The following is a 14,155-nucleotide window of genomic DNA, read 5'->3' as shown; positions in this document are numbered from 1 at the left end:
TTTCTGGTTCTAAAGTTTGGTTATTCCAAATTTTATAGATCAAAGATTTTATTTATTTTTAACATGTTGCAAGGCTCAGCACACTGTGGCCCCAGGGGCCAGCCACTTGCTTAGCAAATGAAGTGTTTCTGAAACACAGTCAGTCTCGTCCATTGCGTCTGGCTGTTTCTATATTGCAACAGTAGAGCTGAGGGGTTGGGATGGAAAATTGTGCAAAGCCTAGAACATTGACTATTTGCCCCTTCAAGAAAAAGTGTGTCAACTCCCACATGGCATCAAAAAAAAAAAAAAAAAAGAAAAAAAGTATCTACAGTAAGACATCCTTTGTCTTCCAAAATAAAATCATTTCAATGATTTGTGAGCTTCATGAATTATTTCTAAGCCACCCAGCCTCCCTGACTGACGTCCTTCACACTGACAGAGAATCAGAGCTCTAGAATGGATAATGAGAGATCACATATGGACTAGAATCAGGAGAGCCTTTGAAAAATCTAAGGAATAGGGTAGGGAAGGAGATGGGAGGGAGGTTCAGGATGGAGGGGACACATGTATACCTATGGCCAATTCATATTGCTGTATGACAAAAACCATCATCAAATTGCAAAGTAATTATCCTCCAATTAAACAAATACATCTTTAAAAAAATATATAAAAGAAACAGAAAAAAAAGAAAGAGAAAGAAATTCACGATTTGTTCTGTTTCTTCCAAAGACTTAAAAGGAAAACTGAGTAGAGGGGGAAAATATAAGGTTACAAACTACTTGGAGAGCTGCTTCAAGGTTTTCCCTATCTAATACATACACTAAATTTGCAAAGCCGAGACTTCCACCCAAATTTTCCTGCTTGCCACCAGCTCCTTGTTGTGCTTTCTGTAGAACTACCAGCTCTATTTATCTTGTCTGCTCTCATTTTTGGACACTCTTTCTGGGAAGGTTAGACTGAGCCTGAATGGTGGGAAAGATAGTTCATTCTGCTTCCCCTGACAATACCGCCCTGGGAGGTGAAACTCATGAAGAGATGGCAGTAAGTGAATCAATAAGATCTTTAATAGGAATCCAAATTCTCAGACGCTTCACTGCCACATCACAGAAAGATTTTGATGTACTCTGTGAACCTTCCATTTCAGATACCTCTAGACTGCAACTGAGTGTGTGGGGGGGAGGTGGGGGGAATTTCAAATCTTAAGCAATGAGTGTACAAAAAACATATCTTACTTGCACAATATAGTTGCACTCTAAGAGCTGCATTTTCGGATTGAGGTTCAGTTTCATAAATGTATATGCATCCTCAAATATTTTATCATACAGAGTTAGGAATACATTATTTTCCTGAGTAGTACGCTTCTTCAACCATGCCTACAGCAAAGAAACAGAATCTCTGTTTATAAGAGAGCAAGACATGGAGAAAGCGAGACATGGAAAGATACTAAATGCGCTTCTGTAGGTCTCCAGTCCCCACCTGCAGGATTGGTCTCCAGCTGAGGGCAGAGCTGCTGATGTACACCATGCCCATCCTAGAAACCGTGGCTGGAGAGGCGTTCTCGATATTGTGGACTTCAAACAAAAGCTTGCAGCTTGGGGCCATGGGGATGCGATCTCCGTTGGCCAGTGTGAGGGTTTTATTGTCATCCAACACGGAATTTAAGTTCTCAATCCAAATGGCATCCACAGGGCCGTCTAAAACGAGGAAAATGTTTTCACCTGCCAAAAATAAGAACAGAAAATCACTTTTCACCTGTGGATGATCAAAAAAGAAAATTAAAATACTGAGTTGCGGATAAACTGGCAGGAAAAAAGAATGATCAGCAGAAAAGAATTTGCGTGTACCTTTTTTAGCTTTTAATGTTTTTCTCCACAGAGTAGAAAAAATCCCGTCTGTCCAGTCATTGGTCGCTGTGTCCAGTCGGCCAAACATCTGAGGAGCCGTAATAGCTTTGGGATTCATTCTCATCTCCCTGTGAGGCCTTCCACACTCTGTCAGTGCCTTCATCAGGATTGTTATGACCATTGTCTTCCCAGACCCGCTGGGCCCAAGAGTCATCAAACCATGACGGACCAGAGACGTCTCATACAACTACACAATGAGATGATCAATCAAAAAATATAACTTAGGAGTCTCCTGCACACGTTCATAGAAGTCATGTGAAGAAATTTTAAAAGCTTTAAACAGGATCTTAAAAGCTTTAGATAGTAACTGGTTCAGTACTTAAAAATGGAATATGACCCCTCCAAAACTGTTTGTTTCATGGAAGGTGAGTAGCAAACTTTTAAAATGTTAAAAGTGAGAAAGTGATGACAATGTGGGACTTTAATTACATTTTGGAAGTAATCAATTCAGGATCTAGTTTTTGCGTCTCAAACTACTTGATATGACAAACTCCTTGTCATTTCAGTTTGCTGATAACATAGAAGTGGTTTTTCCACAAACAGGCTTTCTCTGTATCACGTGTGGTGATACCGCCCCCTAGTGGTGGAAAGCAGCGATACACAGCATCTCTGCCAAGACCCAAGTTAAACATCAGCCTTCTGGTTCCCCAGAGGCACAGCTGGACGTTGAGTTTCCTGTACAAGAGAGTGATCATCAGGGAAACTTGTAATGGAGTAAGGGAAGGACAGGAACGGGGACAGGTCAAGCGTGGTGTGACTGAAGACAAAAATCCTGTACAGGGGAGACTTAAGGCTGGCCCTCGGGGCACCTTTATACCTCTCTGTTTCAACTGGAAGCAGGAGAACTTGACTTTTTGACTGCATCACCCATAAGTCTTTATCGAGTGTTCTGTTGTTTTTTTTTTTTAATTATTTATTTGGCTGTGCCAGCTCTTAGTTGCAGCATGCAGGATCAAGTTCCCTAACCAGGGATCAAACCCAGGCCCCCTGCATTGGGAATGCATAGTATTAACCACTAGACCACCAGGGAACTCCCCACATCACCCATATGTCCTTAACTAAGGAAGGGCTGTTTGGGGGTAAGGGAGAAAAAACTCCCATGCGCTGTCTGCACTTTGCACCTTCCAGAAAAAGTGGCACTGACCCTCCTGCAGAGAGTGGTGTGTTTGGGATTGGAATCACAGTTCTAGAAGTCAGGGAAGGAGTGCAAGGTTGAGGTAAGAGAGATTCAAGGAGACATACAAAGAGCATGGACAGTGTCTGTTACAAAGTCCTCTCTACAGTTTTCTTAATGAAAACAAAAAGTCAAAGGTCTCATAGCTGATCAGAGTAAAATTTGAGTTACTTTCCTAAGTTTTAGATAGAAATGTATTAGCTCTGTAATCCATAGTTTAAAAGCAACAGAGGTACTGGCCATGTTATATTCAACAGTAATGTGTTTGACATTAAGTAACAACACAATATTCTAGTCCCCCACCAACTGAGAGAACTAAGATTTCAGTGCTCAGTATACTGTGTGCATTGTTGTTCAGTGGCTAAGTCATGTCCGACTCTGCGCCCTCATGAACTGCAACACACCAGGCTTCTCTGTCTTTCACTATCTCCCTGAGTTTGCTCAAACTCATGTCCATTGAGTCCGTGATGCCATCCAACCATCTCATCCTCTCTCACCCCCTTCTCCTCTTGCTCTCCATCTTTCTCAGCATCAGGGGCTTTTAAAATGAGTCAGCTCTTGCATCAGGTGGCCAAAGTATTGGAGCTTCACCATCAGTCCTTTCAATGAATATTCAGGGTTGATTTCCTTTAGGATTGACTGGTTTGATCTCCTTGCTATCCAAGAGACTCTCAAGAGCCTTCTCTAGTACCATAGTTCAAAAGCATAAATTCTTCAGTGCTCAGTCTTCTTTATGGTCCAATTCTCACATCCTTTATGACTACTGGCAAAACCATAGCTTTGACTATACAGACCTTTTTCAGCAAAGTGATGTCTCTGCTTTTTAATATGCTGTCTAGGTTTGTCATTGCTTTTCTTCCAAGGAACAAGCGTCTTTTACTTTCATGGCTGCAAGTCACTGTCCACAGTGATTTTGGAGCCCAAGAAAATAAAATCTGTCACTGTTTCCACTTTCCCCCCATCTATTTGCCATGAAGTGATGGGACCGGATGTGATGATCTTAGTTTTCTGAATGTTGAGTTTTAAGCCAGCTTTTTTACTCTCCACTTGCACCCTCATTAAGAAGGTCTTTAATTCCTCTTCACTTTCTACCATTAGACATGTGTCATCTGCATATCTGAGGTTATTGATATTTCTCCTGGAAATCTTGATTCCATCTTGTGCTTTATCCAGCCTGGCATTTTTCATGATGTACTCTGCATAGAAGTTAAGTAAGCAGGGTGACAATATATAGCCTTGATGTACTCCTTTCCCAATTTTGAACCAGGCCATTGTTCCATATCCGATTCTAACTCTTGCTTCTTGTCTTGCATGCAGGTTTTTCGGGAGGAAGATACGGTGGTCTGGTATTCCCATCTCTTTAAGAATTTTCCACAGTTTGTTGTGATTCATACAGTCAAAAGTGCTAGCATGGTCAATGAAGCAGAAGTAGATTTTTTTTTTTTTTAATTCCCTTGCTTTTCTATCATCTAGTGGATGTTGGCAACTTGACCTCTGGTTCCTCTACCTTTTCTAAATCCAGCTTGTACATCTGAAGTTCTCAATTCACCTGTATGCACATCACATGTAAAGTGAGGTTTTCCCAGAATTTTTTTTAAATGGAATGATTTCCATTACATAGATGATGAAAAATACGTTGATTTCTCCCAATATATTTTCTTTGTAAGATTTGAATCTGTCTCATACACTTGCACTGGTTAAAAGAATAAGTTAAGAATCATTACTTTTCAAATGCAGTTTTGACACTTTCCACAATTTCAATGCCTTCATTTTCCAAGGCACTGGAAAATACTCCCAATGTGTCAAGCTCATAGGGATTTAATTCAGCAACTCTGCAACAGTTTCAGGGATCTGCTTGATAAAATCATTGATAGGTTGTCACAAGGATAAAATGTAATTGACAGAAACACACCAAGAGACACGGGCAAAGGATTTAGTTTAGGTGTGAACACGCCCACACACGAAGCAGAAGCAGGGTAGCAGCCCCAGATTCCTCGGGCTCCATGCCCCACGAAGGCCCCCAGCTATGGCATTCCATTTCCCTGTGGGTTTTTTTTTTTTTTTTTTTTGGTCATGCTGCACGGCTTGTGAGATTCCAGTTCCCCAACCAAGAATGGAACCCAAGGCCCCTGCAGTGGAAACACAGAGTCCCAACTACTGGATCACCAGGGAAGTCCCTCCCTGCATTTTCATAATCTACTATCTCCTACCAGCTATTCTCAAGATTCTGGTTACCACCTAACCTCATGGGGTGTAAGTAACTTCAGTAAGTGCTTGGTTAGTGTGAAGCAGGGTAAAACCACGCTAAAGTCCTTAGGACTAACACCCCCCGCTGAGGACTCTTCTTGTAATGATGTGCTTTATTTAGTCTCAACCTTAACATCAAGCAAGACTAATATCACAAGTTCTTCTCTCCAAATGACAACCTCTAACAACACTCATTGAGCATCATACTGATAATAGATGAAAAATATTTTACCTGCACGAGTTTGAGATTCCAGGGTGGATGGTTAATCAAACCTTCCAGCTGAACCTGGTTGGTGACTGCAGCTTGCAGTTCCACGTAACTATTACTATCTAGTTGTAATCCTGGAAACAGGTCATTGATTAAGCTGAGGAACAGGGGTTCATCTTCATCAATCTAAGGTGGCAAAGAATAAATTTACTCATTTAGGTCAAAAATTAAGCTCATAGCACTTATTTCATGCCCAAATAATCATATTATTCTCCTGGCCACACCTGTACGCTCTAGCACTTTCTCCCAAACACCACCCCTGAGTCCACATTACCTACAGCATTGCACCCAAATTTCCCTGGCATTTACATTAAAAAGAATGAAATAATGCCATTTTCAGCAACATGGATGGACCCAGAGATTGTTGTACTGAGTGAAGTAAGTCAGACATAAAGGGGAAACATCTCTCTTATATGCGGAATCTAAAAGGAAATGATAGGAATGAACTTACAAAACAGAAAGAGACTCACAGACTTAGAGAATGAACTGGACGGTTGCCAAGGTGGGCGGAGGAGAGGATGGGGGGAAGGGATACTTAGAGTCTGGGATAGACACGTAGACACTGCTAAAACGGATAGCTAAAATGGATAAAAAGATCTGCTTTATAGCACGGGGAACTCTATTCAATAATACGTGGCAGCCTGGACGGGAGGGAAGTTTGGTGGAAACTGGGTTTATATACGGAGAAGGCAATGGCACCCCACTCCAGTACTTTTGCCTGGAAAATCCCATGGATGGAGGAGCCTGGTGGGCTGTAGTCCATGGGGTCGCTAGAGTCGGACACGACTGAGCGACTTCACTTTCACTTTTCACTTTCATGCATTGGAGAAGGAAATGGCAACCCACTCCAGTGTTCTTGCCTGGAGAATCCCAGGGACGGGGAAGCCTGGTGGGCTGCTGTCTATGGGTCACACAGAGTCGGACACGACTGACGCGACTTAGTAGTAGTAGTAGGATTTATATACATGTATGACTGAGTCCCTTTGCTGTTCACCTGAAACTGTCACAACATTGTTAATTGGCCATACCCCAAGACAAAATGTTTAAAAAACACTCTGTCGGCATTTAATGTCTTCTCCAATCTACTGCTCCAGGGTTTGATCTCATTACTTTATCATACGACAGGTATATGCATTAATCTTAAAAACGTGTAAGTAATAGCTCCAATCCCAAGAGAACAGAGTATTAACATTCTACTTTAATTAGGAAAATATCTGTAGTTTAACATCAGAAAGTCTTGTGGATTTGGGTTTCAGTTTCTCAACTGACTATGATGGTGGGTGAGTCCTACAAACGTGGCTCCCTCATAAGGAGATCCATGCCCCCCAGGGTGGCTGTGAGACTCAAACAAGACAGTACCCGTGAAAAGATTCTGTAATAAAGTGAAGTACGCAGATGTTAGTTGTTAGTTTTGTAACTAGAACGTGAGCTCCTAAGGTCCACTCCTTCCTCAACCGTGTACTGCCAGGGGACCAAGAAGCCCCTGAATAAAAGCCACATGAAGCTGCCCGTCAGCTAGTTCACGACAACATGGCTGTACCCATGAAAAGTGTGCAAGCAGTGAAATAATTATTGTAATCTCCACAGCAAACTGGAGAAGGCGATGGCGCCCCACTCCAGTACTCTTGCCTGGAAAATCCCATGGACAGAGGAGCCTGGTGGGCTGCAGTCCATGGGGTCGCGAAGAGTTGGACACGACTGAGCGACTTCACTTTCACTTTTCACTTCGATGCATTGAAGGCAATGACAACCCACTCCAGTACTCTGAAGTGACTTAGCAGCAGCAGCCACCATTTAACGCACATTTAGAAAATAGAAATGGTGTTGATGTTTTGGCAGAGACATAGTTAAAGCTAGTCACATACAGACAAAGCAAAAAGCTCTGGTGGTTCCCTATGAATCCAGATTTTCATGTTTAGAATCTGTGTTACATTATGAGTAATGGACTGACATTTGGGGGCTGGAGCCCACTGATGAAGCCTATTTTATGGCATTTGCAAGGATGCATTTCTGGCCCCTGTGGTTCATATAAAGCCATGGGTTTTTTTTCTTGGGGGCAGGAGGAGGGTGCCTTCTTCCAGAAGCCCAGTCAGTGGTAACTTCACATACATAACCCAACACACACCCATGTTAACAGCTCTGTATGAGCCCACCCCCACTTGTCAGCTAGGTCAAAATCTTGAAAGAGAAATTAACCCAGAAAATAAAGATACCAATTTAGAAAGGTTCATATCTCTCAGTCCTCTCATGACCGTGCTTAATTCACTATCTTCTGGTCTGGCTCTTTTTTGAGATCCGAGTGTCCTCAATACAGATAGAATATTTCTCAACCCAAAGTCGTAATGAACCTAGGATGAGAAAAGAAATAAAAAGGATCATCCAGTTGAAAAATTCTAAGTGTAGACTCACTGTGCACATATAGTACTTATATACTATAGTTTTGGAGTGGCTGAGTGGCAGAGTTCTGTTAGCTCACTTCTCCTGCCTTTCTTTTGACTGAAAAAGATGACTTCACTGGAAACATCAAGCTGGGTGACAGTGCTCACACATGATTTTCTGAGAAAAACACACTCTGATAGTCTGAAGGGCAACCATTTAAAATGCATGACCAACTGGTTACATACTATGTGATTCACCTTACGTAACATGCTTGAAGTAACACAATTACAGAGACGTAGAAAAGATTAGGCCTATGAGGGGCCATAGAGTTTGGGAGAGAGGTAAGCATGGCTATAAAGGGTAGCGGGAGGGTACTTGGTGGGGATAAACAATTCGGTTTTCTATGACATAATTGGATAGAACTACACACACTCAGACGGTAAAAGCGTCTGTCTGCAATGCAGGAGACCCAGGTTCGATTCCTGGGTTGGGAAGATCCCCTGGAGAAGGAAATGGCAGCCCACTCCAGTATTCTTGTCTGGAAAATTCCATGGACGGCAGAGCCTGGTAGGCTACTGTCCATGGGGTCGCAAAGAGTTGGACACAACTGAGCGACTTCACTTCATTTCACTTCACACACATACACACACACACACGAGTGCGTGTGAAGTCTTAGGAATCTCTGTTTATTGTCCATTGTCAATCTTCTGGTTTGGTTATTGTACTACAATTATGTCAACAGGATGACGAGTACACAGGACATCTCATACATGTCTTTGCAACTTCCTGGGAATCTATAATTATTTCAACTTAGGGAAGTTTTTAAAATACATAATCAAAAGTTCAAGTTAATTATAAACATATCTTAGGAAAGAGTCAAGGAATTTTTTTAACTCCCTAATTAGTACTTATCAAAATTGCAAGTTAAAAGACAAGTTCTATAGTGAGGGGGAAAATAGATGTACAAAGTTACCTGCTTAGTAAGTTGCTCTTCACAGAGTTTGTAAAGTACATAAAACTTTTGAGCCAAGATAACGTTTTCAAGAAAACCACAGCTTGCAAGTTTAACTCGCATAATGATCTGCAAATTAACAGTGAGACTTTTCAGTTTTAGTGAAGAACAGGTAAACAACATAAATCGTATTATGGTTTTAAATCCTGATGCATACCTGTCTATCAGGAACCATCATAGCAACAGTTCTGAACTGAATTTTCAAGTTCTCGGGTAGTTCCTGGCGCCCAGCATACCCAGGGTTCTAAAAGTTAAAATTATTTAATTTTTAATTGTTGACATAATTTTCATTTCTTGAATACAAATTATCAATACATTTCAAATTCCTAATTCAGATTCTAAGAAGGTATTGAAAAACATTCGATTCATAAAATATCCCTCTTTTCACAAAAATATGTATTGGACCATCCATATTTATTAATGTCACATTACTTTCTCTCACACATTTCCATTTTCATTATACTAATAAAGTAACACACATGTGCATATGTACACACGTACACACACACACCACTTTATGTAGCAAAAAATAAGCCTCTGTGTATCTATTTGTTAAAGAAAATGAAATAAAACTGAATAAATACTGGGATAATTATGATCTAAAATGTGTTACTTAAAGAAAAAGAAAATTTAGGATTTCATACTAATCAATTTACTGAGGCAATTTTTATTTCCTCTCTTCAATTGTTCTTTTTTTTGCCAGAAAATATTTTTATCTTGCCTTACCTTTTGAAGGACATTTGCATGGAGTATATACTATAGTTGCTAGGTTTGTCTTTTTTATTAATGTTTCCTATTTGCTTTGTGTGTGTGTGTGTGCTTTGTTTTTGAATTGGAAGATAACTGCTTTACAATATTGTGTTGGTTTCTGCTGATCAACAACACAAATTATTCTTTACAGTCAGAATTAGAGAGTTCTGTGGCTGACAAATAGCCATAAATAGCTGACAAATAGTTTCTTTTTACTATTTAAAAAAACACACACAGTGATGAAGGGAAACAAAGACAAGAATGATGAGAAAAACATTAAAAAGGACAAAAGTAGAGGTGAGAAGGAAGCTAATAAGTAGCAAAAGACTGAGGATAGACCACACCCAAAAATCCCAAGCGATAAGGTGAGGGTGTTCGAAGACAAGTAAGGCAAAGAGGAAAGTGCATGAGGAAACCTTCAGTCCCTGAGCATTTACTGGGCATGGTCAATAGACCAGATAACTTTCCAGGTGCTGGGGACGCAGATGGCTGGCTGCCTTTCAATACTCCTATTTTTCATTCTTAGTCACATAACTTCAGCTGCAAGCTGGGTGCATCACCACCCAGATTTAAAACTACATTTCCCAGCCTGCCCTGCAGCTGGTGAGATTAAATTCTACCCTGTGAGTCACAAAGGGACACAGTGTATGAAAGGGACAGTGTATGAAATACACTTGATGTCTGACTGAAGGGAGTTGATTCAGTCAATTGGCTGCAACAGAGCTGCTTCTGTAGCACCTTGGGCTATAAGGTGACCTTGAAAATGGAAACCATGATGGTGTAGAAACTTCAAAGAATCTTAAAAGAATACATACTTAAGTTACTATTCTTCATATCTCAGGTATTCACAGCCTAATGCAATATCTAATTGATATTTCCAAAATTATTCTTAATCCAAGGGCAAGCTTCTTTTTTTTAAATTTAAATTTATTTATTTTAATTGGAGGCTAATTACTTTACAATATTGTATTGGTTTTGTCATACATCAACATGAATCTGCCACGGGTGTACACGTGTTCTCCATCCTGAACCCCCCTCCCACCTCCCTCCCCGTACCATCCCTCTGGGTCATCCCAGTGCACCAGCCCCAAGCATCCTGTATCCTGCAACGAACCTGGTCTGGTGATTCGTTTCTTATATGATATTGTACATGTTTCAATGCCATTCTCCCAAATCATCCCACCCTCTCCCTCTCCCACAGAGTCCAAAAGACTGTTCTATACATCTGTGTCTCTTTTGCTGTCTCATATACAGGGTTATCGTTACCGTCTTTCTAAATTCCATATGTATGCATTAGTATACTGTATTGGTGTTTTTCTTTCTGGCTTACTTCACTCTGTATAATAGGCTCCAGTTTCATCCACCTCATTAGAACTGATTCAAATGTATTCTTTTTGAGGGCTGTGTAATATTCCATTGTGTATATGTACCACAGCTTTCTTATCCATTCATCTCCTGATGGACATCTAGGTTGCTTCCATGTCCTGGCTATTATAAACAGTGCTGCAATGAACATTGGGGGTACACGTGTCTCTTTCAATTCTGGTTTCCTCAGTGTGTATGCCCAGCAGTGGGATTGCTGGATCATAAGGCAGTTCTATTTCCAGGAATCTCCACACTGTTCTCCATAGTGGCTGTACTAGTTTGCATTCCCACCAACAGTGTAAGAGGGTTCCCTTTTCTCCACACCCTCTCCAGCATTTATTGCTTGTAGACTTTTGGATCACAGCCATTCTGACTGGCGTGAAATGGTACCTCATTGTGGTTTTGATTTGCATTTCTCTGATAATGACTGATGCTGAGCATCTTTTCATGTGTTTGTTAGCCATCTATATGTCTTCTTTGGAGAAATGTCTGTTTAGTTCTTTGGCCCATTTTTTGATTGGGTCGTTTATTTTTCTGGAATTGAGCTGCAGGAGTTGCTTATATATTTTTGAGATTAGTTGTTTGTCAGTTGCTTCATTTGCTATTATTTTCTCCCATTCTGAAGGCTGTCTTTTCACCTTGCTTATAGTTTCCTTTGTTGTGCAGAAGCTTTTAATTTTAATTAGGTCCCATTTGTTTATTTTTGCTTTTATTTCCAATATTCTGGGAGGTGGGTCATAGAGGATCCTGCTGTGATTAATGTCAGAGAGTGTTTTGCCTATGTTCTTCTCTAGGAGTTTAATAGTTTCTGGTCTTACGTTTAGATCTTTAATCCATTTTGAGTTTATTTTTGTGTATGGTGTTAGAAAGTATTCTAGTTTCATTCTTTTTCAAGTGGTTGACCAGTTTTCCCAGCACCACTTGTTAAAGAGATTGTCTTTTCTCTATTGTATGTTCTTGCCTCCTTTGTCAAAGATAAGGTGTCCATAGGTGCGTGGATTTATCTCTGAGCTTTCTATTTTGTTCCATTGATCTATTTCTGTCTTTGTGCCAGTACCATACTGTCTTGATGACTGTGGCTTTGCAGTAGAGCCTGAAGTCAGGCAGGTTGATTCCTCCAGTTCCATTCTTCTTTCTCAAGATTGCTTGGGTATTCAAGGTTTTTTGTATTTCCATACATATTGTGAAATTATTTGTTCTAGCTCTGTGAAAAATACCGTTGGTAGCTTGATAAGGATTGCATTGAATCTGTAGATTGCTTTGGGTAGTATACTCATTTTCACTATATTGATTCTTCCAATCCATGAGCATGGTATGTTTCTCCATCTATTAGTGTCCTCTTTGATTTCTTTCACCAGTGTTTTATAGTCTTCTATATATAGGTCTTTAGTTTTTTTAGGTAGATATATTCCTAAGTATTTTATTCTTTTCATTGCAATGGTGAATGGAATTGTTTCCTTAATTTCTCTTTCTATTTTCTCTTTATTAGTGTATAGGAATGCAAGGGATTTCTGTGTGTTGATTTTATATCCTGCAACTTTACTATATTCATTGATTAGCTCTAGTAATTTTCTGGTGCAGTCTTTAGGGTTTTCTATGTAGAGGATAATGTCATCTGCAAACAGTTGTTTTACTTCTTCTTTTCCAATCTGGATTCCTTTTATTTCTTTTTCTGCTCTGATTGCTGTGGCCAAAACTTCCAAAACTATGTTGAATAACAGTGGTGAGAGTGGGCACTCTTGTCTTGTTCCTGACTTTAGGGGAAATGCTTTTAATTTTTCACCATTGAGGATAATGTTTGCAGTGGGTTTGTCATATATAGCTTTTATTGTGTTGAGGTATGTTCCTTCTATTCCTGCTTTCTGGAGAGTTTTTATCATAAATGGATGTTGAATCTTGTCAAAGGCTTTCTCTGCATCTATTGAGATAATCATATGGCTTTTATTTTTCAATTTGTTAATGTAGTGTATTACATTAATGATTTGCAGATATTGAAGAATCCTTGCATCCCTGGGATAAAGCCCACTTGATCATGGTGTATGATCTTTTTAATGTGTTGTTGGATTCCGATTGCTAGAATTTTTTAAAGGATTTTTGCATCTATGTTCATCAGTGATATTGGCCTGTAGTTTTCTTTTTTGTGTGTGTGGCATCTTTGTCAGGTTTTGGTATTATGGTGATGGTGGCCTCATAGAATGAGTTTGGAAGTTTACCTTCCTCTGCAATTTTCTGGAAGAGTTTGAGTAGGATAGGTGTTAGCTCTTCTCTAAATTTTTGGTAGAATTCAGCTGTGAAGCCGTCTGGACCTGGGCTTTTGTTTGCTTCTTTAAATTCTTCTAAGCCACACTATCACACTGAGTAAACTCTTTCATTCAGTTTCATGGGTTATAACTGATCACTTCAGAATTATTATTATTTACCCCTAATTGCTTTACTGGTTGTTTGCTTTAGCCAAAGTTTGTGACTAGTCTCACTTATGGACAGGAAACCCTAAGAACCAGAGCATAATTCTTCTTGTTCTCTTTTTCCTTTGCTGTAGCTACCAGTCACAGCTGAGACAGTACCAGAGACAGGACATGTAAAGCATCTTCTGCCCTCTCCACCACGACACCATACACCCAAGCGGACGTGTGGTATGAAAATAATAAATCTTTGATGTGTTCAGTTCAGTCAGTTCAGTCCATCAGTCGCATCTGACCCTTTGCAACCCCATGGACTGCAGCACGCCAGGCTTCCCTGGTGTGTTAAGGTGTTGTTGCTGCTGCTGCTGCTGCTAAGTCGCTTCAGTCGTGTCTGACTCTGTGTCACCCCATAGACGGCAGCCCACCAGGCTCCCCCATCCCTGGGATTCTCCAGGCAAGAACACTGAAGTGGGTTGCCATTTCCTTCTCCAATGTATGAAAGTGAAAAGTGAAAGTGAAGTCGCTCAGTCGTGTCCGACTCTTATCGACTCCATGGACTGTAGCCCACCAGGCCCCTCCATCCATGGGATTTTCCAGGCAAGAGTACTGGAGTGGGGTGCCATTGCCTTCTCCAGTTAAGGTGTTAAGTAGAGCAATTTACGTGGCCACACC

The 14,155-nt window shown here is 40.4% G+C and overlaps 1 protein-coding gene across 1 annotated transcript in view; it reads right to left on the bottom strand.

The window, feature by feature from the left end:
• Positions 1 to 14,155, bottom strand: part of DNAH8 (dynein axonemal heavy chain 8) — a 325,600-nt gene that overhangs the window by 173,125 nt on the left and 138,320 nt on the right. Inside the window, exons 45-51 of the mRNA XM_061398067.1 lie at positions 9,124 to 9,210; positions 8,928 to 9,035; positions 7,789 to 7,923; positions 5,540 to 5,701; positions 1,827 to 2,073; positions 1,459 to 1,700; positions 1,215 to 1,355 (exon numbers count right to left, since the gene is read on the bottom strand). Of these exons, the coding sequence (XP_061254051.1) occupies positions 1,215 to 1,355; positions 1,459 to 1,700; positions 1,827 to 2,073; positions 5,540 to 5,701; positions 7,789 to 7,923; positions 8,928 to 9,035; positions 9,124 to 9,210 (1,122 nt within the window). The remainder of the gene's footprint in view (positions 1 to 1,214; positions 1,356 to 1,458; positions 1,701 to 1,826; positions 2,074 to 5,539; positions 5,702 to 7,788; positions 7,924 to 8,927; positions 9,036 to 9,123; positions 9,211 to 14,155) is intronic.

This window comes from Bos javanicus, chromosome 23, assembly GCF_032452875.1.
Source record: "Bos javanicus breed banteng chromosome 23, ARS-OSU_banteng_1.0, whole genome shotgun sequence".
In the NCBI taxonomy this organism is placed as follows: Eukaryota; Metazoa; Chordata; class Mammalia; order Artiodactyla; family Bovidae; genus Bos; species Bos javanicus.
The sequence above is the reverse complement of the archived record's forward strand: the minus strand, read 5'-3'. Positions and strand labels throughout refer to the sequence as shown.